The following is a 27952-nucleotide window of genomic DNA, read 5'->3' as shown; positions in this document are numbered from 1 at the left end:
TGTAGAAATGACGTGAAAGACACAGACAGTCACACTTCATCTTATTTTGGCTCTTGTTAAGATTTCAGGCTAGAAACATTTAAAATCCACATTTTTGTTTATTTGACTCATTGATAACGCCTCATTTGCATATCTAAACATCAAATTACTTAAAAGTATAGAAAAACTATATAGAGATAATATAAAATAAACAAAACAAAGTAACTGTCTTGATAGGAGTGATCAACATTTAATCACATTTATTGCCCTGAGCGGGAAAAGGCAGCGGGCAGCGCCCGGGGTCGAACCCTCCGGCCCGGAGGTCTGAGAGCTGGATGACACGTTTGAGTGAGAAGTAACCACTGAGCTAAACCGCCGCCAGGTACACCTGCGACAGGTGAGGCCTATACAGCTCAGCACGAGGAAGTAAAGTGTCAGAGGTGTTTCGGTTTAATGAGTGACCGTGTTAACTGGTGACGGTACGACGTGAATAGTAAATAGGAAGCTGTCAAACGATTAAAACAAACACCTATTTTAAAAATAAAAATAACTAAACAAAGAAGGCGTGCACGAGGACAGCTACACGTCGTAACCACGACAACCACCTGGTCACCGATTAACACGGTCACTCGTTAGACCGAAACACCATAAAGTGCCTACAAACATCTATATGTTTGTGAAACGTTGACAGAACGTTCAGAAATAAACATATTAGTATTAGTTTATACTTTTGAACGTTTTTTCTTCCCGAGTTTGAACATGTGTTTTATTTTTTTGACAAACTACAGAATATTTTACTTGCATATTAATTAATTATGTGAATTAGTTTTGTGTGTGTGTGATATATAATAATATATATAAATATATATATATATATATATATATATATATATATATATATATATATAAGATATATTTTCATCACGGCGGAACTCTGTGTCTACATCACTGTTTCCACCCGGAGCACAACACTGTGGGGGACAAAAAATGGCGACCCCCTGCTGCGGTTAGGGCGTCTTTCTTCCCTCAAGGTAAGTTCACCTGGATGACGTCACAGACGTTTCATACCTGTTCTGATTAAATACCGAACATCACCGCGGAGATCAGCGGGTCTGTTTGAGGCCGCCTGGACCCGGTGAACGGTCAACAAACACACACAGGCCGAGCAGAAGGACACACACACACACACACACACACACACACACACCTGAGCACAGCTGACTGAGCTCACGCGCCTGACACAACAGTAAAATAATAATTCTGTGTTTCACCTGACAGACATTATTACTGACACAGAGACTTAAAGTCAGTCAAAGGCAGCTTGAGGTTGCCGAGCAACCAGGGCAGCTGCAGGTCAGAGCAATTAACTGCAGCTGTGCTCTGTCTGTGTGTGAGTGACTGCTGAGAGACACAGAAAATCTCTAAATGAAGCCCCTCCAACTAGTGGACACTAATGCCAAACGGTAGGTGGTATCAAAAAGCCCAAATGACCGTGAGCATCCTCATCTTGTCGACCATGTGAATGCTGAATTTCAGTGTGTGAAGTTAAAAAATGTGACCTGGGGAGAGAGAGAAAGAACAGGTGCCCCGTGCTCCTTTGGGAAATTTCTCCTCTCCAGTTTACATGGGAGTAGATGGGGCTGTCGGTGGGTGATCCTGGAGCATCAGTGCGTCTCCCGCCAAAACGATAAGTCTGACAGCTTCAGCAGTGATATCACTGCGTAGCCCACGAATTTTCCTACGTTTCTATGTAGAAATTATTTCTGAAGAGTGACATTTGTGGCCACGAGAGCCGTTTACAAATGTATTTTTTGACAAATGTTTCTCTCCCTCTCCACTCACTCTCCGCGATGATGTCACCCACTCTAGCTCTGGAACGTTCTACCAATACACACCCATTGTAAACTTTGGCGGTATATATACTGTCAATATATATTTTAAATATTGTGACGTTAATGAGAAGGAAGGCGTTCAGGACGTGTCGTAACCACGACAACCACAGACACATTCAGCTGTAACGTTCACCGATTAACACGGTCACTCGTTAAACAGAAACACTGGAAAAAATGGAGGGAAAGCAAGAGAGAGAGAATTGAGGCCGAGCCGCTACGTTCATATGAGAGCAGGATATCAGAGTTTACAGTGACTGTAACTGACATACACTGATTTAATATATGTAAATATAACTGCCACATTTCGAAGATGGTTGCCGTGGGAACATGTAAAAGTTCCCACGGCAAAGTTCGTGAATGTGTTTATACAGTTGACAGGTGAACATTGAAGAAATGTATGTCATTAATGTACAGATATTTTTAAAGACGACGTGTGTGTGTTCCTGTGCAGTGTCTGCGGTCGGAGAGCTGCGGCGTCCTGGGGAGTCGCTCGGCCGCTTTGTTCTGCACTCAGGCCGACGCGCCCGCGAAGCCGGCCAAGAAGACGAAGGCTGCGAGCAAGAGTAAGGATGTTTACAGCTGGTGCCTCTGATGTCTGACCCGATTCTGTCCGGTTAAAAGTTAACGTGTAACTTTCCTTTCAGTGCCTTTACGTGTTTCCAGTCAATAAGTGTTGCTGTTTGTGTTGTATAGTTCAAAGTTTTAAGTTTAACTTGACTAGTTTTTTTTTTTTAAGGTTAATGGAGTCCAGATAAAGTTTGATGGATCTTCACGTCGCTCTTTGTTTGTGATTGTTTAACCGCTCTCTGTCCCGTGTGCCATTTTCCTCAGCAGCAGAGGACAGAGCCGCCTTGCTAGCCTACAAGACCGCAGTTGCCTTCCCAGTTAAACTTTCAGAGTCGTTAGGTCCAACAGAACCGGCGGTTACCGAACCCGCTGCAGCCTCTGCAGAAACAGTCGTGGCTGCTGCAGCAGCTACAGTGCCCGACGCTACTGCCTTTGAAGCGGCTGAAGCCGAGGCTCCGGCTCCAGATGTTGTTCCAGTTGTTGCAGACCCAGCTCCACCTGTAGCTGATGCCGCTCCACCTGTAGCTGATGCCGCTTTACCTGTAGTTGATGCAGCTCTACCTGTAACAGAGGAAGTTCCACCAGCGGCTCCGGCTCCAGATGTTGTTCCAGTTGTTGCAGACCCAGCTCCACCTGTAGCTGATGCCGCTCCACCTGTAGTTGATGCAGCTCTACCTGTAGTTGATGCCGCTCCACCTGTAGTTGATGCAGCTCTACCTGTAGTTGATGCAGCTCTACCAGTAGCTGATGCCGCTCCACCTGTAGCTGATGCAGCTCTACCTGTAGCTGATGCCGCTCCACCTGTAGTTGATGCAGCTCCACCTGTAGCTGATGCAGCTTCACCTGTAGCTGATGCAGCTCCACCTGTAGCTGATGCAGCTCTACCTGTAACAGAGGAAGTTCCACCAGCGGCTAATGCAAGCAGTAAAACCTCGACACCAGACGACACTCTAGTTGCAGCCTCCACCTCAGACGATGCAGTTCCAGCTGCCGCAGCCTCCGAGCCCGGTGAACCAGCAGCTGATGGATCGTCCTCCTCCTCGTCCAGTGACTCGGACTCGGACTCTGACTCGGACTCTGACTCTGAGGACGAGAAACCAGAAGTGAAGACCCCGGCACCAGAGGTGAAAGAAGTCATCCAGGAGGTCGCATCAGAAGGCGCACATGAAGCCAAGAAGGAGCCAGAACCTGAAGCTACCCTCGCCTCTGCTGCCGAGGCCGTGCAGGAGGCACCCAGCGTTAGCTCTGAGGAGTTGGTAGACTCCGCTCCTGAGATCTGCACTGCCACTGAAGACACTCCGGAGGGCGTGGCGAGCAGCCCAGAAGATTCGGCTGAAGCTGTCGTGGATCCCGCTCCAGAAATAATAGAAGACGTTGCATCTCCTGCTGCCGCCAAAGAAGCCACAACTTCAGAAAAAGCTCTTGACGCTCCTATAGAGACCACAGAGGCTGCACCTGCAGAAGCTACCGAAGATGTCCCTGTAGAAGCTAGCGAAGCTGCACCTGCGGAAGCCGCAGCAGAGCCTGTAGAGGCTGAAGCCGCCTCCATAGAAGCTCCTGAAGCTACACTTGTAGAAGCTGCTGCAGAGCCTGCAGTAGAAGCCGAAGCTGCCCCTGTTGAAGCTACTGAAGCCCCTGTAGAAGTTGCCGCTGAGCCTGTAGTAGAAGCTGAAGCCGCCCCAGCTGAAGCGGCTGTAGAGGCTGTAGAGGCTGTAGGGGCTGCACCTGAAGCGGCTGTAGAGGCTGCACCTGAAGCGGCTGTAGAGGCTGCACCTGAAGCGGCTGTAGAGGCTGCAGCGGTGGAGAGCGCCGAGGAGCTGGTGGATCCTGCTCCGGTCATAGCTGAGGCTGCCGGGGAGGAGCTGCAGGCGGAGGCTCCAGTTGAAGCATCTGAGGGTACACACTACACCACCCTATACCCCTCCCCACCTCCACCTACCTGTCCCTTTTCTTGTTTGTGGGTGTTTGAGGCCTCCACAGATGACCACACCTTTCTCTCTTTCTATAACATCCTGTAAAGAGTTCAGGTGTCGAGCAGGTCTCTGGATTCTTGTTTTAACTTTTAACTCCATCGCTGTGACCTCTAACCTTTGACCCGGGTGGTTTTGCATGAGGTTGGTGCTTGCAGGGCTTTTTTTCACTTAAGGCATCTAACATCTTACCTTAAATTAGCTTAGCTTACAGTTAGCCACATTTAAACTAGCTTTATCTTAAATTAACATTAGCTCAAATTAGCTAAAGCTTAGTGGCTTAACTTAATCTTAAATTAGCTTATCTTTATCTTTAATGTTAGATGTCTTATCACCTCTTGCTTGCATCCTGTAAATCAAAGTTTGTTTATCTTTGACCCGCCCACGCGGCTGTGGCGCCGTGCCATCAAAGCATGATTGTAGCTGCTAACTGCTAACTGCTAACTCTCCCTGCTCACCTCTTGCTGTCGCCAAATCCATCTTCACTCCCGGAATATTTACTTTTTTTCACATTTCGCTCATTCATATTGTGTCTTTCTGTATGAAATACAGGTTTTCTGAGTCAATGTTCCAGGTTTGGTTTCAGTGTGCCAGGTAATGCTATTGCTAACGGTAATGTTAGAGTGCACATGTGAAGCCTCCTGTCCCGACAGCAGCCGGACGATCCGACGCCGGGAGTGTTTGGAGTCAGCTGACGTGTTTCAGGAAGCAGAATATGAAATCTGATTGGTGTTTAGCCGATGATGTCACTTTTTTTCTGCCCAAACTGGTTAATTCTGCTTCCTCGCGGCCTCCTTGGTCACGCCCACCAGCTGAAGGAGAGACCAGCTTCAACTCAGCTAAATTAGCCTTAGCTTAGCATTAGCTATAGTTAGCATTAACCATTCTTTAGTCTGTCCTAGCTAGCACACCAATAGCCTTAACGTTAGCTTAGTTTACCTAGCTTTAAATTAGTGCTAGCCTTAAATTTAACCTTAGCTTAGCTTTAGTTTACAGTTTACACTTTATTTTGAAGTTTAAATTAGCCTTAGCTTACCTTTATCCTTAATGTTAGCCTAAGCTTACATTAGCTTTAGCTTACAGTTAGCCTTAACTTAAAATTGAGCCTTATCTTAAATTAGCCTTAATTTTAGCTTTATTGTAAATTAACCTTAGCTTACCTTTAATGTAAGCTAAGGTTAACATTAGCTTCAGCTTAAATTAGCTTAGCTTATAGTTAGCCTTAACTTAGCTTATCTTTATACCTAATGTTAGCCTTATCTTAAATTAGCCTTAGCTTACAGTTAGCCTGAATTTAAAATTTAGCTTAAATTAGCCTTAGCTTAGCATTAGCCCTAGCTGTGTTAGCTCCTCAGGCCGCGGCGTCTCCTCCTGAACTTTCAGTGATTCTGCTTCCTGGAAACGAGCCCGTCCTCAGCGTGTCTTTCTTTCTGTTTTTGGGGTTTCATAATAAAAACTGTGAATGTGTCTTTAATGTTCCTCTCTGTGATTTTTGGATGTTTCAGATTGACTTCTCTTGTTGCCTCATGTTGTTCGTAACCTCCCGTCGCAGCATGCTCGGACTCAGATTTTAGACCTCAGAGTAAATTTGAAAGTTTCCGGCACGCTGCTCATTTCACGCCCGGTGTATCTCCACCTTCAAACACCTCCATCCTCCGGGCTTTTCACACCAGCGTGTCTCCACACTCTGTTGGGGGTAACGCGTCTTGCCGCTGTAGGAAATGCCCCCCACCATAAACCACCTTTGTCAGCATGTGTGAATATGTTAATGTGCTTTCCCCTCAAAAAAAATCAGCCACATTTAGTTTTCTGGTTTCATCAGGAATGTTTTAGATCGAGTCCTGTTTGTTTGTTTTTTTGCTTTTGGCTCTAACCTCTTTCTGTTTTATTGCTCGAGCAGCAGGAAGGTGCAGGTCAGCTCTCTAAAGTACTTCTTTCTGTGTTGTTCCTGCAGAGGCTGCACCGGCGGCACCACCTCCAGAGCCCGAGGAGCCGTTTGATAACAGCACTTATAAAAACTACCAGCACCACGGCTACAACACCTTCACCTTCGCAGACATGGAAGTGGAGATGTCCAAGTTTCGTCTCCCTCAGCCGTCCTCGATCAAACCCTAAAAGAGCTTTACGATGGCGTGGTCGCCCCCCTCCACCCTTCCTACACCTGTCATGTCTGCATGAATCTCTGCTGTTAAACGTTATTAAAGTCCAGATATGAGAACTGTTTGTACCTGCTTTGATTCTTCTTATAAAAATGCATATAAAGGGGAGATCAAACGCTGCTTTTGTGCTGCTTCCCTGCCTTAGGGGGGTCATTTGAATAGAGCTGAGTGTGCATGTGGTTTCTATTTTAATGATTACAATTTTTAACTCCCCTGCCTTGCACATGACGCTCTAATTATCCTGCGCTCTTTTAGGAGGATCAGCTTTTGTTGTTATATCTGTGCATATGACGGGAGAGCGCGCGCACAGCCCAGCAGGGCGCAGAGGGACTCCGAGGCAAAGCGAGGACGTCATGACTCCGCCCACCTCATAAATATTCATGAGCCGAGCGCCCCTGCGTGCCCTTACGCGATGACGCAACGCGACAACTGCGGGTCCCGATTGCTGCAGCCGCTTGTCAGTGTGACGAAGATTGGCACTCAGGTAAGCTGTCACTCAAAATCCTCTTTTTCCGTTCCCTATCAATCAAACTATCTGGGCCGCACGAGAAAATGCCCCGGGGCGAGCAGCGCGGACCTAGTCCGGGCAGCGGAGGCTGCTTTAGGATGGGAAGCAAGAAGCGGCAGAGCTCCGGGAAGATATATATAAAAAAATGTATACAGGAGGAGGAAGGAAGAAGGAGGAGGAGGGGGGTGAAAAAAATATGTCGGCGTTTTTTGGGGGAGCAGAGGAGGAGGACGGAGGAGAAGGAGAAAGGGGAGAAGCGAGGCCCGGCTGCTGTGCCGTTAGCGCGGCGGCGGAGGGGAGCAGAGAGGGCGGCTGTCCCCGCCGCCGCCGCCGCCTGATTGATTGACTGATGCGGGGAGGATTTTAAGGAGCGAGCCTGGCGCTGCGGAGCCAGTGATTTATTCATCCAACCGCCATTACTGTCAAGCGAGCCGCTGGGTCACGAAGCCGAGCCGAGCCGAGCCGAGCTATGTAAGGGCAGAGCGGCTCGGATCAGTCCGCAGCGGGGGCTTTTTTTATACCTGGGGCTAGGCTAGGCTAGCCGTGCGTTAGCTCGTGTTTTTTTTTTTTTTTTTTTTTTGGCACGGGTTGGCCCCCCGGGCTAAATATGGCGCTCCCAGCGCGAGACACTTTACACTGAGCGCGAGGCTAACGGCAGCAGCGCGAGCGGCTTTTTATAGACTTTACGCGGCTAAGCTAAGCTAATGTGGCTAAAGCTACATGTTGTGTTAAAACAAACGAGCCGGGCCGGACCGAGCCGGGCCGCTCTGTTTGAACTGCTGTCCCAGTTAAGAGACAGTTAGCTTGTTGTTAGCCGCACTAAACTTTAACCGCCACAAATGGTGTGTGTGTGTGTGTGTGTGTGTGTGTGTGTGTGTGTGTGTGTGTGTGTGTGTGTGTGTGTGTGTGTTTGTTATCATCACAACAAACGGACCTCAGCTCGGTTTTTTTTCCGGTGTTTTTAAGACTTAATATCGATCAAACGTGTCTAAATAAATAATTAAAGACGGTTTATTCACATAATTTGACGTTACTCGTTGTTTTTGCCCACATCAGAGCACATAGCAGCATATTACACTTCATGTTTTTATCATATCTGAGTGCTTTTAATCACTTCCACTGCTGTTCAAACAACACACCCTCACTTCAGGTTAATAAATCAGAATAACTTCATGTTAGTCATTGTTTTTGCCCACATTAAACTTCATAAGTTCTGTCCATACTGATAAATCTGTTTACATTACACTGTGCCATATTACCACACGGATGTCTCTAGCTTGTATATATTTTTAGATTTGTATATATTTTACGTCTTTCACTTATATTTTATGTGTCATGTTTATGCTGTTTGCACGGGATAAGAGGGAAACACTCTGTATGTCCTGTACATGTAGCAGCACTGACAATAAAGCTGACTTGATACCTGATAAACCAGCATCAGTGCTGTAATATTTAGGTTTTTATCATATTAGGATGTTTTTAATCAAACAGTACATGTTCACTTCATATCAGGGTTTAATGGCCAAGTTATGTTTTGTTATAAATGAGCAGGGTTTTTTTTTTGCCCTAACATGCCCTTTTATACATTTGAGCAACACATATAACTTTATATTATCATATATAACTTCATATTATATCACTTTATATTATCATATTATATCAGTTTATATTATCATTATATCAGTTTACAATGCTAAAGTTCAATGAATCAGCATTAAAGATCTTAAATGAGCAGCTGCTTAATTGTTTTGCCCACGTTAGAGTCCATAAACCAGTGCAAGACATTTAATATTATGATATCTGTGTGTTTTTAATCACTTTCACTGCTGTCCTCCAAACCATACAGTTCCCCTTAAGTTCAATAAATCAGCATTAAAGCTCAGCTTCTTTGTACACTTACTGCCTTAGAGCACATAACACTTAACGTTTAGGATTTTCATGATCGTTGTATGTTCTTCATCCCTCACTGCTGCCCTACACGTCGTCCAAACAGAACACTTCACATCAGTTCTTAATAAACCAGCATTGAAGCTGTTTTTATTGCTCCCTGAATCACTTCACAAAGCTCATCATCACATGACACTCTGACATGACGGCTGGTAATATTAATGAAGCCGCTCTTTGACTGTGTGTTGTGTGTGTTGTGCAGGTCGGCCGCCTGTCCCTGCTCCCTATAATGCCCCAGTGTTTGCAGCCTCTGCAGTGAACGTGATGGCAGCCCAGTCGGTTTCCATAGACAAGTACCCAAAGGGAGAGCAGCAGGTGGGTGACCTGCAGCTCCGTCCACGCCGGACAAACTTCCTGAGTGTTTCAGACCTCTGCATCCTCTGCTCGCTGTATTTATAGCAGCGTAATGCCGTTACATCAGTTTCAGTAATCACCACATGAGAGCTGCAGTATAAAGCCTATTTCTGTGTCTGCTTATGTAAATTGCTTATAAAACATCCACATTCAGGCGCCAAATTTGGGGGTGTCGAGAGCCGAGAAGGATCTATGACTAATGAGAAATGTTCCACCCCAAGCGAGGGATTATTTTTAGCTTGTTTGCGCTCAATCTAAGTCATTGTTGGTCTCAGTCACATGGTCGAGGAGGGGGGACGGGGTTTATACTCTGGAAGGGATCCTGGATGGATTTCAATGTGTGAGAGGAGAGGAGGAAGCTGGCTGCTAATCTTTGGACGCAGCCTCTTTTTAAAGCGTGCTCTTATTGCGGCAGGTGTTTGACGCAGCGCGCTCAGATAAATGTGAAATAACGCAGACGCGATGCTGAAGCAGCTCCTCGCAGCTCGTAACGTGAAGTTTTCCCAGGACTCTTCAGAGAGTGAAGTGAAGCTCTGTGTGGAGCTTCGCCCTGCAGCTCCTCTCGCTCTTCACATGATGTCTTCATGTCTCCCTCTCAGCTGCTGTCACTCTTTCCCCTCACCACTTCTTCCTCTTTGTTTTCTCCGCAGATGCAAGGTGTGGCGTCGGTAGACAGCGACTCGGAGCAGAAGTTCATCGAGGGGACGTTGGCGGAGGTGCCGAGCCCGGCGCCCACGGAGCCGCAGACACCCATGGACGCCGACAAAGCCTCCATATATCGGTATCTTCGCCTTCTTCTTCTGTGTTTGTGGATGGAGTGTCTTCACACCTTCAGCTGATGATTTCTGTTGTTGCTGTTTTGTTTGTTCACGCCTCCCACTCACAGTCTAATCAGGGCCGACAAACACGTCACACGGCCTCAGACAAAGCTCGTTTATTGGACGCTGTCCGTCCCCCCGAACACCGCCGCGTTCTGTTACCGGGTAGAAAGTCTGACCCGTCTCTTTTTTACCCAGACACCCCCTGTTCCCGCTCCTCGCTCTGCTGTTTGAGAAGTGCGAGCAGTCGACAATGAGCTCCGACTGCATCACCTCGGCCAGCTTCGACGTCGACATCGAGAACTTTGTCCGCAATCAGGAGAAGGAGGGCAAACCGTTCTTCAGTGAGGACCCCGAGCTCGACAGCCTGGTGAGACCACTCTGACCTCTGACCTCTGACCTCTCTGGGCAAACCTGGAAAACAGTTTTCCAGTCCTGGACTGTTGGGTTCATATAAAGTCCTGGAAAATGAACTTCTATTGTTTTTCTGTGTATAAATATTTACTGAACAAACACACACACACACTCTCACACACAGCTGATGTAAACATTAAACAACGTTAAACAAACCTTCATCTAACGTTGTTTATGTTCAGTGAAGACTGAACCAAAACAGGTACGTGAGGCATTTCACAGAGAAATACAAAATGGAACGCCCCCCAGCCACCAGTGACCTTTGACCTTCAACCTCGGCAGCAGTGAGACGCCGTCCAGTCAACAGATTCATTAGAACCTCCACAGAACCTGACTGTGCTCTGACCTCTGTGAACCAATCAGGAGTGAGGATATAAAACCAGAACATGGCGACACTTTAAAGGAGGCGGATCAGACCCGTCCCCCTGACTCGTCGTCCCTCTGTCTCTGACCCGTTTTCGTCCCTCTGACCCGTCCCTCTGTCTCTGACCCGTCCCTCTGACCCGTTCTCATGTCTCTGACCCGTCCAGATGGTGAAGGCCATCCAGGTTCTGCGGATCCACCTGCTGGAGCTGGAGAAGGTGAGCGACCTGTGTAAGGACTTCTGCAGTCGGTACATCGCGTGTCTGAAGACGAAGATGAACAGTGAGACTCTGCTGAGCGGCGACCCGGGCAGCCCGTACTCACCTGTACAGGGTCAGGTCCAGAACTTCTCACCCACCAAGACTCAGGTACTGATCCACAAGCACAGGTAGCTCAGCGCTGTGTGACATTAGCAGGTTAAACCAATCACATCGTGTGTGTGTGTGTGTGTGTGTGTGTGTGTGCGCAGACGCCCAGCTCCATCTCGGGGACCATCAGTCCTCAGGGTCAGATCGTGGTGCCGGCGTCGGCCCTGCAGCAGGGGAACGTTACCGTGACAGCCGTCAACCCCACCCAGGTGGTCGCAGGTATGTCACCATGGCATACGACCGCTCCCTCAGGTACTGTGTGTGTGTGTGTGTGTGTGCAGCTCAGATACTGTCACGCTCTGATCAGAGCTTCTTCTTTCCAGCGTGCACGCTGCAGCTCAGCAGATTATAATAATCTGTGTGTGTATGTGTGTGTGTGTGTGTGTGTGTGTCACAGGTGGTACAGTGTACCAGCCTGTCACAGTCGTCACTCCTCAGGGTCAGGTGGTCACACAGGCTCTGTCTCCGGGGACGATACGCGTCCAAAACAATCAGGTACGTCGAGCCGACACACAGAACACACCTTGACAGGTTAGTGTAGGAGTCTGGAAAGGCCTTGAAAATGTTGAAAAGAGGAAACTCTGCTCACAGGGAGAGTTTCTGATTTAGAAATAATATTCACTCAAAGTCTGTAAAAGTTTATAATATTTATTTACATTGAACCAAAAACCTTCATTTGATAAATAAACATGATCTGAACGTCCAATCAGAGTTCACGTGAACGGACGCCGTTACAGACGTGGACACACACGTTATGAGATAATAAACTGTGTGTGTGTGTGTGTGTGTGTGTGTGTGTGTGTGTGTGCGTGTGTCTGTGTGTTCAGCTCCAGCTGCAGTTCCATCAGGACTTGAATCTCTTCAATCACGACGACAACTCAACCAAGAACAAACGCGGCGTTCTACCCAAACACGCCACCAACGTGATGCGCTCGTGGCTCTTCCAGCACATCGGGGTGAGTGTGTGTGTGTCTGTGTGAGTGTATGTGTGTGTCTGTGTGTGTCTGTGTGTGTGTCTGTGTGAGTGTGTGTGGTCACTTCTGTTTAACGTTGAACACACACTGAAACAGTTTATTTCCTGCAGCACCCGTATCCGACAGAGGACGAGAAGAAACAGATCGCCACTCAGACAAACCTGACGCTGCTGCAGGTCAACAACTGGTGAGTCATGTGACTGCTTTACAGCACACACCGAGTCATGTGACTGCTTTACCTCCACACTTTGTCTAAACAATTAGATTTGTGGCTATCCTGAGCTCATGACTGTCTCTGCTACATTTATTATCCATCTCAGACTGAGTGAACTGACCCGTGTTGTCGTCCCGTGTCTCCAGGTTTATAAACGCACGGAGGCGGATCCTGCAGCCCATGTTGGACGCCAGCTCCTCCGAGACACCGAAAGCCAAGAAGAAGACGCCTCAGAACCGGCCACTGCAGCGCTTCTGGCCCGACTCCATTGCCGCGGGGGGAGGCACTCACCAGCAGGTTACCATGCCAGACGGTACGCAGCAGAACCTGTTAATGAGTCTTTAACCTGCTGCTAACTGAATCAGACTGGACACCGCTGGGTTCAGAGGTTCTGTTCGGTCAGCAGCTCGTAGAATTGAAATAGAATTTGAGAGTAACCAACCGAGTAATCCGTCTTTTAACCGCCGCTCCTCGGATCTCCTCCTCAGGTACGATGGTGACCATGAACATGGAGGGCCTGCAGAGCCTGACGTCAGACGGCGCCACGCTGGCGGTACAGCAGGTGATGCTGGGAGGCCACAGCGAAGACGAGTCGGGGGACAGCGGAGACGAGGACGACGACGCAGACATGGCCGGGCTGGGCCTGGACAACAGCGACTCATTGCAGTAGAGGACACACTCCCTCCCTCCTTCTCACACACACACACACACACACACACACACACACTCTGATCGACATAAACACACATTAGGTTTACATAGAGCACAAAAAGTCCAGGACGCCGTCCCCGCGATGATGACGGGCCGATGGCGGTCCTGCTCTCTTCCAAACCCTCCTCCACCCTGCTGAACGGCGGTTTGTGCTGCGTGTGTGCGTTTCATTTCAGAAACCGTTTTCTAATTATTTAGTTGACGTATGCGAGTGCACTTTTTGTATATTTAAGCTGGAAAAGATTCAAACAAACAAACGGACGAAGAAGAAACAAAAAAAAGAAGTGTTAAAACACGCAGAGCTCCGTTACTAAATGTTGACTGATTTAATGTTTCTGTTGCTCCCCGTCCTCCCTCGGTTGAATCATTTTTTTTGGATGCCAACACTCTTTAAAGTCGTACCTGTGCGAGGTTTGTCTTCACTTTTTTGCATGCTTGTGTTTTGAGTAGATGTGCGCACTCTTTACGACTCGACTCAAACGTGGAGAGAACGAAAACTTAAAAAAAAAACACAAAAAAATAAAAGAGGAGAGATGCTTATTTTTATATATGAACATATGGAAAAAAATTAGTGTTTCATTTTTTTGTGTTCTCCTGTTTTGTAAGAATATTTATGTACAGATTCATAATTAAAGCTAGCCGCCCTGTTTTTTTCAGGGCGCTTTGAAGTTTTCTAAAAAACAGAAATTGAATGCTGACGATAAAAAAAAAAAAAGGATTTAAAATTGGTTTTAAACTCTCGAATACTAACTGTCAGGCCGGGACTCAAATGAGGACTCAGATGCAGAGTTAGGCAGACAGCTGTTTTATTCAGGATGACAAATATCCTCGACTGAGTGAGGCTATGAAAAGGACCTAAACTAGAGGAAACAAAAATCACTCCAAGGAGGAAAAAACACTGAACTACTCTTAATAAAGATAACAAAATCAAAATCACTCTCAACGAGGAAAAACAGAAAGGCTATGAAACATTAACTAAAAACGCTCAAAAACGAGGCTGAAAATGTCACAATCCACTCCGGTCCCCTGCTTGCTTTTCCCTCTTACCTGCACCCAGTAACTTTCCACTCACCTGTCAGCATCGCCTCCTCATCAGTCACCATGGTTTCTCCCGCCTCCCACACCTGCTCCTCATCAGTAATCAACCCTGTATTTAAGCACCAACCTCCAGACACTCTTTGCCAGATTGTTCTTCGCGTCATGCAAGTCTTTCCAGCACTTTTGTCCGGACTGATCTCCCGTTGCCGACCCTGCCTGCCTTTGACCTGCTCGTCTGTCTCTGCCCCGGTAATCACCTCAGCTTTTCGTCCCCGACCACGAGTTCTGCCTCAGTGTTTCTGGTGTCTGTCTGCCTGTTTCCCTGGCTGTTTGGAGGTTTCCCCGGGCAGTCTGTCCCCCTGCTCCAGTTCGTTGCCACAGACTCTCCGATTGAACTCAGGACTTATTCCCTCTCTCTCACCTGCCATATCGCCTGCTGTGAGTTTCTCAATAAGGAACATTACTAAGTATCCCTTGCTGTTGTGCTGCATTTGGGTCCTACACAAGCCCGTTTCACCCTGGACAAGTCACCAGTTCATCACAGCATATAGAGACAAATAACCATTCACTCACATTTACCTATAGACAATTTAAAGTCACCAATTCACCTGTTAAGGTTCATGACTTTGGACTGTGGGAGGAAGCTGCAATACCCAGAGAGAACCCATGCAGACACAGGGAGAACATGCAAATTCCACACAGAAAGGTCTCATTAAAACTATATTACGTATATTTAACTTCAGTGCCCCAAATCTTACATACTGGACCTTTTAAGCAAGTTTATTCTGATATTTTTATTTTTAAGATACTTTTTTGGCCTTTTATGCCTTTATTGATAGTACAGCTGAAGATAGACAGGAAGCAGGGGGCAGAGAGAGGGGAAGTGACACGCAGTAAATTAGCCGTCTGATGCAGGATTCGAACTGGGGCCAGCAGCTGCGAGGACTATAGCCTCCACACACAGGGCAGCCGCTTAACCCACTATGCTACCGACCGCCCCAAGTTTATTCTGATAGTTAACGGAAATGATTTCAAACCAGCGATAGCCTGAAATCGAAACATGACATAGGATGGGAGTGGAAGTTCATTTGGAGTTCCGCTGTTAGTAAAGCTGTAATATCATCATAATTTGTTAGTTACTGTGCAAAATCACCAGTGAAGTCTGAACTTTATCATGTTTCATGTATACTTCACAATCTGTGGTGCTGACTGTTGCAATATGGGATGTTCTTACTAACTGACTATCCAACAAGATACTATTGCAACAAGAAACCAAACACACACACATTCTGATAGATTGATAATAATCGCTGTACATAATTACTGTATTTCCCAGCAAAGAATGTTAGAACAAATGTCTATAATGCTGTTTCCTAAAAACAATTTATGTTTCTGTCTTCAGATGTGTCCTTCTGTAAACGTCCATTCTGGACAGGAATAAGATCAAGGCACCAGTCTGGGACTTGTTTTGGACTCACATCACATTGACTGATGATCCTACAGCTTGAATACCTTTTCCAGATATATCCAACATGTTGTATGTATCCATCTGCTGTATGTATGCTTTCCAGCTATGTAAACACATATGTCCCCTATACTTTACTTTACTTTACTTCACTAACATCATTTATATAGTGTCTGTATTTTATTTTATTCTTCTTTTGTCATGCATCTGACGCTACATGTAATATGTATAGGATGTCTCACAATGTAAAATGTTCTGTCAAACACCAGAGATAAAAGAAATAAAAACTTGAATTACAAAAAAAAAAGTCCAACTTTGTCCAATGTCCACAGCAGAAATAATGTTAACGGTGTGGCCTCTCTCTCAGAAACTGAGATCCAAACCCAAACTGAGCTTATTTCCAACATGTACCCTTGCTGATCTGCACTAAATGGGGATTGTCAGCTCTTGCACTGGACAACACCCAACTGCACACTGTCAGATCTGCAAAGGAAGCAGGAAAAAGAGGGAGGGGTTATCCTGGTTTTATGTTTTCTGGGAAAACAGCAATTTCAGTGAGGCAGAGTGTGTGTGCAGTTCAGTGAGACTGAATGAGATCAACTTATAACACACTCACAAAACTAAACACTAAACAAGTCCAAACATCATATGAAATAACTGAAATGTGTAAGGTTTTTATATATATTTTTTTACGTATAAATCGTCCACAGGCTGTTATAGGAACTAGTTTGTTCCGTTACCCTCCAACCTGTTCACACATTAGCAATAAAACATGATCGATACATCAATACTGCCTCTTAGAGGAAGTCTTTGTTGCTCATGGTTGGAATCGTGGGTCGTGTGTATATATATAAGAGTACAGTCTAGACCTGTTCTATAGAGTCATGAGATAACTTCTCTTATGATCTGAGCTGATTAATAGCAGTCGTCCTCCATGTTTGTGAGTTTCTCGTGGTCTGACCTCCACTTCCTGTGTCGCCACAGTAAAGGTCAGTGCAGCTCAGGGAAGGTGACCACTCTGAAATGTCTGGGTGAGAAAACTTTATTCTACGAGGGTTTAAGATGGAGTCGAGAGCAGCATGTGTTTCCTGCATGTGCATGAAAATGTGTTTCTTCTCTGTGTGTGTTGTTGTTGTTGTTGTTGTGTTGCCCCGGCTCCGACTCGGGCCTTGGGTCCACAGACGTCACCTGATGTATCACGAAGAAGTCCATGTTTGCACACAAACGTCCTAAAAACAATAAAAACGAGAAAAGTTCAGATGCTGCTATATAACACGCTAGCGATAACGTTACCAAGCAAGCTAACGTTAAGCAGCCACTTGTAAATAACAAGGCAGACAATTTTCAGCCAGGTCAGCCTCGGGAGAACGACGAAATCAGCATTTAAAAGCCACATATACGTTAGCTTTGACCTCTGTTGTTGTGGTCAGTGTTTGTTGACGTTAGTGGATTCCATTTCTAAGCTAACGTAGAGTGTAGACAGATATAGAATACACGGATGTTACAGCTTAACGAGTGACCGTGTTTACTGGTGACCGTTACCTGAATTCGCCTGTGGTTGTCGTAGTTCGATGTTAGCGTTACGTCATCAAACATATCTGATTCGTCTCGTTTTCTCTTCATGTTTGAGTCGTAACAACGACAACCACAGGCACATTCGGCTGTCACCAGTTAACAGGGTCACGCTTCAAACCGAAACACCAGCAGGTCACAGAAATAACACACCCTGTGCAAACTTTAGACAAACAATTGAACTGTGCAGCACATTTACTCATGAAAAGTGTTTTTGAAACGCTTCTGGTGTTTTGAAGTCATGTGAATCGGTAGTTTTGGCATCAAATTAATCACTGATGTGGAAACAGTGTGTTTGTGTGTGTGTGCATGAACGGTTTGACGGGTATGTATCTGTGAAGCTTGATCGGTGTTTCCAAGTGAGCTACGAACCCTCACCTGTCTGTCCTCAGAGTGCGGCTCCAGGCCTCTCTTCAGCACCCGTATCGTCGGGGGAAACCTCTCCAAGCCGGGTCAGTTCCCCTGGCAGGTCAGCCTCCACTTCAGGACAGAACACCTGTGCGGAGGCTCCATCATCACGTCACGTTGGATCCTCACCGCAGCGCACTGCGTCTACGGGTGAGTCACGTTATTCTCCATCGGACATGCGACCGACTGCGTTCTATCCAGAGGAGCTAAATGTTCGGTTTGAAATGTCGTCAGGTTCGCGGACCCCGCCATGTGGGGAGTCCACGTGGGGCTGACGGAGCAGCAGCTTCACGGTGCTCAGTCTCTGGCTGTGGAGCACGATCTATACCCTGCCCGCTACAGGCCCAAGTAGGAGACTACGACATTGCGCTGATGAAACTGACCACGTCGCTTGTTTTCAGTGGTAACGGTGTCTTTTTTTCTTTCACACCAAACACCCTGCTCCATTTTCACTCATTCATTAACAGATAAAACAACAACACACAGCAGCAGCTGATATCACTGCCTAGTCCAGCAGCAGTCAGCCCAGAACCAGAACCAGACCCAGCAGCAGCTGATCTCATGCCATAGTCCAGCAGCAGTCAGCCCAGCTCGGCGTCTGTCTTTCAGCCTTTTATTTCCACAAGCTCTCACCAACCACTAAAAGTCAGTCCCACATTTACTCTTGTCCGGCGGCTTCTTGCTCGCTCACTCTCTCCTTTTCTCTTCTTAGCTTCCTCCGTCAGCGTCCTCTTCACTCTCTTCTCCTCTGCCATCATGTCCATAGAAGCTGCTGAGCCTTTGCTAACAGACTAGCCGAGCTAACGTTAGCTTAGAAATGGAGTCCACAAACGTAAACACACGCCCACTACAAAGCTAAACACAAGACATGTCCGATATTTTGATACATTAGCTCACTAGCAATTTATCAAAGAAAGCTAACGTAACAAAATCCTGTCGTGGTCGATGACATCATCAGACTCTGTCTTACTGTCTGCAGGTTACTCCGTTGGCTGGTTAACGTTAGCTTCATGCATGCTAACGGTATCTCTAGCAAAACACTGAGTGGATTTATACATTTCTGAATGAGTTTAGCAGCTAACGTGACCCATGATACCAACTTATGTATTGCCCAGCTCCGGTTCTGGCGCGACATTGGCTCCGCTCCCTCTAACCTCCTCTTCTTCAGCTAACAGAGCTAACAGAGCTAACCGCGCTAACAGACTGAGCTAACATGAGCTAACAGCAGCTACAGCTGTCACATTTACTTCACTGTCCCTCATAAACTCTGTAAACACAGAGAGTTGAGGCGGAGCAGCCGGAGGACATCAGAGGGAAAACCAGAAAACATTTCCTCCATAAAATATGATCCAGATGATCGACTGACTGACTGAGTGACTCTGGGTAATGTAGTTCATTAGACCTCTCCTCTGTAGGCTCTGTGCAGCCCATCTGTTTGCCCAACCATGGAGAGGAGTTCGAGGCGGGCACCATGTGCTGGATCTCTGGATGGGGAGCAACTGAGACGGACGGTGAGCCTGAATCTGGAAAACAGCTGATTTAAAATCAGGTGACACAAACACGCCTGACATGATGTGTTTATTCCAGGTGAGACCAGCATCGTGCTGCGCTCTGCCAAGGTGCCGCTCATCTCCACGGAGACCTGCAACCAGCCCGAGATTTACAACGGACACGTCTCCCCCTGGATGATCTGTGCAGGATACCTGGAGGGAGGAACCGACTCCTGCCAGGTACACAACTCTGATTTACAGAGTTTATGATGGACAGTGAAGTAAACTGCTGACAACTGTAGCTGCTGTTAGCTCATGTTAGCTCAGTTTGTTATCTTCTGGTGCCAGAACTGGGCAAATGAATTTTATTGATACTGGAACGAGCCTGAACAAGTGTGATAACGATGGATCTGCAGTGCCACATTTATCACATGGAGAGGAAACTTGATGACTTACCTGTCTGTGGAGGTGTGGTTCACCTTTACCTGTCTGTGGAGGTGTGGTTCACCTGTACCTGTCTGTGGAGGTGTGGTTCACCTGTACCTGTCTGTGGAGGTGTGGTTCACCTGTTCTGTCTCTCTCTCTCTGAAGGGCGACAGTGGAGGTCCTCTGGGCTGCGAGGACTCGTCGGTGTGGAAGCTGGTCGGAGCAACGAGCTGGGGGATCGGCTGCGCTTTGAAAAACAAACCGGGCGTTTACGCTCGCGTCACGGCGGCGCTCAGCTGGATCCGCCAACAGATGGAGGTCAGTACGTGACGAGCCACTGATACGTGAAGTCCTGGTACGTCAGTTTAACGCGGTCACGTTCAGTCAGAATCAGAGCAGCAGCAGTCGAACAGTCGTCTGTTTCTTCAGTTGAACCTTGACTAATGCTGCTCGGCAGCTGTTGGTGAGCTCGCTGGGCGATGTTGGACCGACAGCTGGTCCTCGTCCTTTGAGGAATCTCACCACAGCAGCTGGCGAGGCTCTCCGATTGGCCTGTTTCAGCTGCCTCATATGGTTTGAAGCTTTGAAATGTACGTGAAGAAACTTTTACGGTCTGTGATACGGGAACATGTTTAAAGCCTGGTACAGTTTTGGTCTCTGTAGCTAATTTTTAGGACTATGTCAGGTTTCAGACAGGCTGCGTGTGTTTCTGGTTTTAACAAAAACTGATTCATTTCTGTCGTCCACTTTCATAAAGAGTCCACGGTTCAACATTCAGACGGAACATTTCTCGACTGTTTTCAACGTTCAAACACAAAGTTGAACTTTTATTGAAACGTCTTCGGTTGAGGTCGTTTCCTTCAAGACACATCCTGACGGAAACCTCGACAATCTTTGATGCGTCACAAAGCTACCTATTTCAAAATAATGTTTGACACTTTATTTTGAAGGTAACAACCATGTACCTTCCATGTGTTCGCTGTCTCTTTCAGAGAGAAGAGCGCCTCCGATCACGAGCAGCGACAACCGGACCAAGCAGTAAACCCACATGTCTGCGGCTTTCGATTCCACGTCAACTGACGGAGCAGAGAAAAGAGTCGGTGCCAGCGGAGAGAGAGTTAGGCATCGTTTATTCCAAAATAGAAAGCTCTAAGGCAAACAGACGAGAGAAAAGTGAGAACGCTTCATAAAAGCAAGACAAGTGAGGAACCGGGAGCTCAGCGAGGACCCACCTACCCACCCGACCGTCACTACGCCCCCTTCAGGCTGCAGAGGGGATACAAAAACCACAGCAACTATTGACATACAGATATTCAAACAAAGGGCACCCCAGTTTGTTCGTCGTATCAACGTTTGATAAATCTTTCGCTACACGTGGATGTATGGCGAGCGGCGAGGGCGGCGGCTTCCCAGTCTTCAGGCAGGCAACGAACATTTCCAACTGCTCTTTGTTTTTTCATCGCAGTAGCATGTACATAAATAAAGTTTTAATGCGTGCAAACAAGTCTTCTTCTTCTTGTGGGTGGAGTTCGTCACCTCTCTGTGATTTGTGTGTTAGCATAGTGTTCTGGATTGTGCATTTGAAGAAGTGACGCCTACGTTACTACTGTAAAATGATTTAAAAGACATAATGTAGGTATGTTATACACAATGAGCTGGACTTAAAAAAACACGTCGCTCCGCGTGAGCGTCGGCGCCGCAGAGCGCCTCCGCTTTAGTGTCTTTTGGACCAATTTTTTTTGTTTTGTGCTTCTTGGCAAAGATTCTTTATTAAAGAACAGTAAGGCCTTGTTAGTATTCGAGAGTTTAAAACCAATTTTAAATCCTTTTTTTTTTTATCGTCAGCATTCCAATTTCTGTTTTTTAGAAAACTTCAAAGGCCCTGAAAAAAACAGGCGGCTAGCTTTAATTATGAATCTGTACATAAATATTCTTACAAAACAGGAGAAACACAAAAAAATGAAACACTAATTTTTTTCCATATGTTCATATATAAAAATAAGCATCTCTCCTCTTTTATTTTTTTGTGTTTTTTTTTTTAGTTTTCGTTCTCTCCACGTTTGAGTCAGGTCGTAAGAAGTGCGCACACTACTCAAAACACAGCATGCAAAAAAGTGAAGACAAACCTCGCACAGGTAGACTTTTAAGAGTGTTGGCATCCAAAAAATGATTCAACCGAGGGAGGACGGGGAGCAACAGAACATAAATCAGTCAACCTTTGTAACGGAGCTCTGCGTGTTTTAACACTTCTTTTTTTTTGTTTCTTCTTCGTCCGTTTTTTTTGTTTGAATCTTTTCCAGCTTAAATATACAAAAAGTGCACCTCGATACGTCAACTAAATAATTAGAAAACGGTTTCTGAAATGAAACGCACACACGCAGCACAAACCGCCGTTCAGCAGGGTGGAGGGGGTTTGGAAGAGAGCAGACCGCCATCGCCCGTCATCATCGCGGGGCGGCGTCCTGGACTTTTTGTGCTCTATGTAAACCTAATGTGTTGTTTATGTCGATCAGAGTGTGTGTGTGTGTGTGTGTGTGTGTGTGCACACACACACACACACACACACACACAACTCTGATCGACATAAACAACACATTAGGTTTACATAGAGCACAAAAAGTCCAGGACGCCGCCCCGCGATGAGACGGGCGATGGCGGTCTGCTGCTCTTCCAAACCCCCTCCACCCTGCTGAACGGCGGTTTGTGCTGCGTGTGTGCGTTTCATTTCAGAAACCGTTTTCTAATTATTTAGTTGACGTATCGAGGGCACTTTTTTGTAATTTAAGCTGGAAAAGATTCAAACAAAAAAAACGGACGAAGAAGAAACAAAAAAAAGAAGTGTTAAAACACGCAGAGCTCCGTTACTAAAGGTTGACTGATTTAATGTTTCTGTTGCTCCCCGTCCCTCCCTCGGTTGAATCATTTTTTTGGATGCCAACACTCTTAAAAAGTCTACCTGTGCGAGGTTTGTCTTCACTTTTTTGCATGCTTGTGTTTTGAGTAATGTGCGCACTTTTACGACCTCGACTCAAACGTGGAGAGAACGAAAACTAAAAAAAAAAACACAAAAAAATAAAAGAGGAGAGATGCTTATTTTTATATATGAACATATGGAAAAAAATTAGTGTTTCATTTTTTTGTGTTTCTCCTGTTTTGTAAGAATATTTATGTACAGATTCATAATTAAAGCTAGCCGCCTGTTTTTTTCAGGGCCTTTGAAGTTTTCTAAAAAACAGAAATTGAATGCTGACGATAAAAAAAAAAAAAGGATTTAAAATTGGTTTTAAACTCTCGAATACTAACAAGGCCTTATGTCTTTAATAAAAAATCTTGCCAAGAAGCACAAAACAAAAAAAATTGGTCAAAAGACACAAAGCGGAGGCGCTCTGCGCGCCGAGGTACGCGGAGCGACGTGTTTTTTTAAGTCCAGCTCATTGTGTATAACATACCTACATTATGTCTTTTAAATCATTTTACAGTAGTAACGTAGGCGTCACTTCTTCAAATGCACAATCCAGAACACTATGCTAACACACAAATCACAGAGAGGTGACCTGAACTCCACCACAAGAAGAAGAAGACTTGTTTGCACGCATTAAAACTTTATTTATGTACATGCTACTGCGATGAAAAAACAAAGAGCAGTTGGAAATGTTCGTTGCCTGCCTGAAGACTGGGAAGCCGCCGCCCTCGCCGCTCGCCATACATCCACGTGTAGCGAAAGATTTATCAAACGTTGATACGACTGAACAAACTGGGGTGCCCTTTGTTTTGAATATCTGTATTGTCAATAGTTGCTGTGGTTTTTGTATCCCCTCTGCAGCCTGAAGGGGGCGTAGTGACTGTCGGGTGGGTAGGTGGGTCCTCGCTGAGCTCCCGGTTCCTCACTTGTCTTGCTTTTTATGAAGCGTTCTTCACTTTTCTCTCGTCTGTTTTGCCTTAGAGCTTTCTATTTTGGAATAAACGATGCCTAACTCTCTCTCCGCTGTGCACCGACTCTTTTCTCTGCTCCGTCACGTTGACGTGGAATCGAAAAGCCGCAGACATGTGGGTTTACTGCTTGGTCCGGTTGTCGCTGCTCGTGATCGGAGGCGCTCTTCTCTCTGAAAGAGACAGCGAACACATGGAAGGTTACATGGTTGTTACCTTCAAAATAAAGTGTCAAACATTATTTTGAAATATGTAGCTTTGTGACGCATCTAAAGATTGTCGAGGTTTCTCGTCAGGATGTGTCTTGAAGGAAACGACCTTCAACCGAAGACGTTTCAATAAAAAGTTCAACTTTGTGTTTGAACGTTGAAACAGTCGAGAAATGTTCCGTCTGAACTGTTGAACCGTGGACTCTTTATGAAAGTGGACGACAGAAATGAACAGTGTTTGTTTAACCAGAAACACAGCAGACTGTCTGAAACCTGGACATAGTCCTACAAATTAGCTACAGAGACCAAAACTGTACCAGGCTTTAAACATGTTCTCGTATCACAGAACCGTAAAAGTTTCTTCACGTATCATTTCAAAGCTTCAAACCATATGAAGGCAGCTGAAATCAGGCCAATCGGAGAGCCTCGCCAGCTGCTGTGGTGAGATTCCTCAAAGGACGAGGACCAGCTGTCGGTCCAACATCGCCCAGCGAGCTCACCAACAGCTGCCGAGCAGCATTAGTCAAGGTTCAACTGAAGAAACAGACGACTGTTCGACTGCTGCTGCTCTGATTCTGACTGAACGTGACCGCGTTAAACTGACGTACCAGGACTTCACGTATCAGTGGCTCGTCACGTACTGACCTCCATCTGTTGGCGGATCCAGCTGAGCGCCGCCGTGACGCGAGCGTAAACGCCCGGTTTGTTTTTCAAAGCGCAGCCGATCCCCCAGCTCGTTGCTCCGACCAGCTTCCACACCGACGAGTCCTCGCAGCCCAGAGGACCTCCACTGTCGCGCCTTCAGAGAGAGAGAGACAGAACAGGTGAACCACACCTCCACAGAAGGACAGGTACAGGTGAACCACACCTCCACAGACAGGTACAGGTGAACCACACCTCCACAGACAGGTACAGGTGAACCACACCTCCACAGACAGGTAAGTCATCAAGTTTCCTCTCCATGTGATAAATGTGGCACTGCAGATCCATCGTTATCACACTTGTTCAGGCTCGTTCCAGTATCAATAAAATTCACGTTTGCCCAGTTCTGGCACCAGAAAGATAACAAACTGAGCTAACATGAGCCTAACAGCAGCTACAGTTGTTCAGCAGTTTACTTCACTGTCCATCATAAACTCTGTAAATCAGAGTTGTGTACTGGCAGGAGTCGGTTTCCCCTCCAGGTATCCTGCACAATCATCCAGGGGGAGACGTGTCCTTTGTAAATCTCGGGCTGGTTGCAGGTCTCCGTGAGATGAGCGGCACCTTGGCAGAGCGCAGCACGATGCTGGTCTCACCTGGAATAAACACATCATGTCAGGCGTGTTTGTGTCACCTGATTTTAAATCAGCTGTTTTCCAGATTCAGGCTCACCGTCCGTCTCAGTTGCTCCCCATCCAGAGATCCAGCACATGGTGCCCGCCTCGAACTCCTCCCCATGGTTGGGCAAACAGATGGGCTGCACAGAGCTACAGAGGAGAGGTTCAATGGAACTACATTACCCAGAGTCCCTCAGTCAGTCAGTCAGTCAGTCAGTCGATCATCTGGATCATATTTTATGGAGGAAATGTTTTCTGGTTTTTCCCTCTGATGTCCTCCGGCTGCTCCGCCTCAACTCTCTGTGTTTACAGAGTTTATGAGGGACAGTGAAGTAAACTGTGACAGCGTGTAGCTGCTGTTAGCTCATGTTAGCTCAGTCTGTTAGCTGCTGTTAGCTTCTGTTAGCTGCTGTTAGCTGAAGAAGAGGAGGTTAGAGGGAGCGGAGCCAATGTCGCGCCAGAACCGGAGCTGGGCAATACATAAGTTGGTATCATGGGTCACGTTAGCTGCTAAACTCATTCAGAAATGTATAAATCCACTCAGTGTTTTGCTAGAGATACCGTTAGCATGCATGAAGCTAACGTTAACCAGCCAACGGAGTAACCTGCAGACAGTAAGACAGAGTCTGATGATGTCATCGACCACGACAGGATTTTGTTACGTTAGCTTTCTTTGATAAATTGCTAGTGAGCTAATGTATCAAAATATCGGACATGTCTTGTGTTTAGCTTTGTAGTGGGCGTGTGTTTACGTTTGTGGACTCCATTTCTAAGCTAACGTTAGCTCGGCTAGTCTGTCAGCATGATGGCAGAGGAGCAGAGAGTGAAGAGGACGCTGACGGAGGAAGCTAAGAAGAGAAAAGGAGAGAGTGAGCGAGCAAGAAGCCGCGGACAAGAGAAATGTGGGACTGACTTTTAGTGGTTGGTGAGAGCTTGTGGAAATAAAAGGCTGAAAGACAGACGCCGAGCTGGGCTGACTGCTGCTGGACTATGGCATGAGATCAGCTGCTGCTGGGTCTGGTTCTGGTTCGGGGCTGAGCTGCTGGCTGGACTAGTCAGTGATATCAGCTGCTGCTGTGTGTTGTTGTTTTATCTGTTAATGAATGAGTGAAAATGGAGCAGGGTGTTTGGTGTGAAAGAAAAAAAGACACCGTTACCACTGAAAACAAGCGACGTGGTCAGTTTCATCAGCGCAATGTCGTAGTCTCCTACTTTGGGCCTGTAGCGGGCAGTGGTATATGATCGTGCTCCACAGCCAGAGACTGAGCACCGGAAGCTGCTGCTCCGTCAGCCCCACGTGGACTCCCCACATGGCGGGGTCCGCGAACCTGACGACATTTCAAACCGAACATTTAGCTCCTCTGGATAGAACGCAGTCGGCGCATGTCCGATGGAGAATAACGTGACTCACCCGTAGACGCAGTGCGCTGCGGTGAGGATCCAACGTGACGTGATGATGGAGCCTCCGCACAGGTGTTCTGTCCTGAAGTGGAGGCTGACCTGCCAGGGGAACTGACCCGGCTTGGAGAGGTTTCCCCCGACGATACGGGTGCTGAAGAGAGGCCTGGAGCCGCACTCTGAGGACAGACAGGTGGAGGTTCGTAGCTCACTTTGGAAACACCGATCAAGCTTCACAGATACATACCCGTCAAACCGTTCATGCACACACACACAAACACACTGTTTCCACATCAGTGATTAATTTGATGCCAAAACTACCGATTCACATGACTTCAAAACACCAGAAGCGTTTCAAAAACACTTTTCATGAGTAAATGTGCTGCACAGTTCAATTGTTTGTCTAAAGTTTGCACAGGGTTTGTTATTTCTGTGACCTGCTGGTGTTTCGGTTTGAAGCGTGACCCTGTTAACTGGTGACTGTTAGCCGAATGTGCCTGTGGTTGTCGTTGTTACGACTCAAACATGAAGAGAAAACGTAGACGAATCAGGTATGTTTGATGACGTAACGCTAACATCGTAACTACGACAACCACAGGCGAATTCAGGTAACGGTCACCAGTAAACACGGTCACTCGTTAAGCTGTAACATCCGTGTATTCTATATCTGTCTACACTCTACGTTAGCTTAGAAATGGAATCCACTAACGTCAACAAACACTGACCACAACAACAGAGGTCAAAGCTAACGTATATGTGGCTTTTAAATGCTGATTTCGTCGTTCTCCCGAGGCTGACCTGGCTGAAAATTGTCTGCCTTGTTATTTACAAGTGGCTGCTTAACGTTAGCTTGCTTGGTAACGTTATCGCTAGCGTGTTATTTATAGCAGCTCTGAACTTTTCTCTGTTTTTATTGTTTTTAGGACGTTTGTGTGCAAACATGGACTTCTTCGTGATACATCAGGTGACGTCTGTGGACCCAAGGCCCGAGTCGGAGCCGGGGCAACACAACAACAACAACAACAACACACACAGAGAAGAAACACATTTTCATGCACAGCAGGAAACACATGCTGCTCTCGACTCCATCTTAAACCCTCGTAGAATAAGTTTCTCACCCAGACATTTCAGAGTGGTCACCTTCCCTGAGCTGCACTGACCTTTACTGTGGCGACACAGGAAGTGGAGGTCAGACCACGAGAAACTCACAAACATGGAGGACGACTGCTATTAATCAGCTCAGATCATAAGAGAAGTTATCTCATGACTCTATAGAACAGGTCTAGACTGTACTCTTTATATATTATACACAGACCCAACGATTCCAACCATGAGCAACAAAGACTTCCTCTAAGAGGCAGTATTGATGTATCGATCATGTTTTATTGCTAATGTGTGAACAGGTTGGAGGGTAACGGAACAAACTAGTTCCTATAACAGCCTGTGGACGATTTATACG

General features: G+C 46.5%; 3 protein-coding genes, 1 long non-coding RNA gene and 1 pseudogene across 8 annotated transcripts in view; 3 read left to right on the top strand and 2 right to left on the bottom strand.

The window, feature by feature from the left end:
• The first annotated feature begins 7 nt into the window (after positions 1-7).
• ndufv3 (NADH:ubiquinone oxidoreductase subunit V3) lies at positions 8-6626 on the top strand. Its single transcript, XM_027291175.1, has 5 exons — positions 8-12; positions 944-1010; positions 2323-2434; positions 2703-4334; positions 6363-6626. The coding sequence occupies exons 1-5, from the start codon at positions 8-10 to the stop codon at positions 6521-6523; spliced, it is 1977 nt and encodes a 658-aa protein (XP_027146976.1). The 3' UTR covers positions 6524-6626.
• A 345-nt stretch (positions 6627-6971) lies between these two features.
• On the top strand, positions 6972-22198 carry pknox1.1 (pbx/knotted 1 homeobox 1.1). 5 transcript variants are annotated; one of them, XM_027290696.1, is made up of 11 exons: positions 6972-7051; positions 9225-9337; positions 10027-10157; positions 10393-10564; positions 11139-11339; positions 11441-11591; positions 11737-11834; positions 12167-12295; positions 12424-12500; positions 12674-12840; positions 13016-13978. In XM_027290696.1, the coding sequence occupies exons 2-11, from the start codon at positions 9287-9289 to the stop codon at positions 13195-13197; spliced, it is 1359 nt and encodes a 452-aa protein (XP_027146497.1). In that variant the 5' UTR covers positions 6972-7051; positions 9225-9286; the 3' UTR covers positions 13198-13978. The 5 variants fall into 5 exon arrangements, 4 of the variants coding, with proteins under 4 accessions (XP_027146497.1, XP_027146499.1, XP_027146496.1 ...); XR_003464127.1 differs by lacking the exon at positions 9225-9337 and adding an exon at positions 22181-22198 and having other exon boundaries at positions 6981-7051; positions 13016-13253; XM_027290697.1 differs by lacking the exon at positions 6972-7051 and adding an exon at positions 7078-7546.
• On the top strand, positions 16620-20827 carry LOC113748201 (transmembrane protease serine 3-like; annotated as a pseudogene).
• Positions 22199-23534: 1336 nt separating the features above from the next.
• LOC113748113 (uncharacterized) lies at positions 23535-24566 on the bottom strand. Its single transcript, XR_003464128.1, has 2 exons — positions 24422-24566; positions 23535-23740 (listed from the first exon to the last, which is right to left on the bottom strand). It is a non-coding gene; the product is annotated as an uncharacterized LOC113748113 (long non-coding RNA).
• Positions 24567-26161: 1595 nt separating this feature from the next.
• The window catches only part of LOC113748112 (transmembrane protease serine 3-like), a 4211-nt gene continuing 2420 nt past the window's right edge, over positions 26162-27952 (bottom strand). Inside the window, exons 4-6 of the mRNA XM_027290706.1 lie at positions 27612-27658; positions 26507-26672; positions 26162-26423 (exon numbers count right to left, since the gene is read on the bottom strand). Coding sequence (XP_027146507.1) covers positions 26249-26423; positions 26507-26672; positions 27612-27658 — 388 coding nt within the window. The 3' untranslated portion in view covers positions 26162-26248. The remainder of the gene's footprint in view (positions 26424-26506; positions 26673-27611; positions 27659-27952) is intronic.

Source organism: Larimichthys crocea, chromosome XVIII (assembly GCF_000972845.2).
Source record: "Larimichthys crocea isolate SSNF chromosome XVIII, L_crocea_2.0, whole genome shotgun sequence".
Lineage (NCBI taxonomy): Eukaryota > Metazoa > Chordata > Actinopteri > Sciaenidae > Larimichthys > Larimichthys crocea.
Note: the sequence above shows the minus strand (reverse complement) of the source record. Positions and strands in the feature narration are given on the sequence as shown.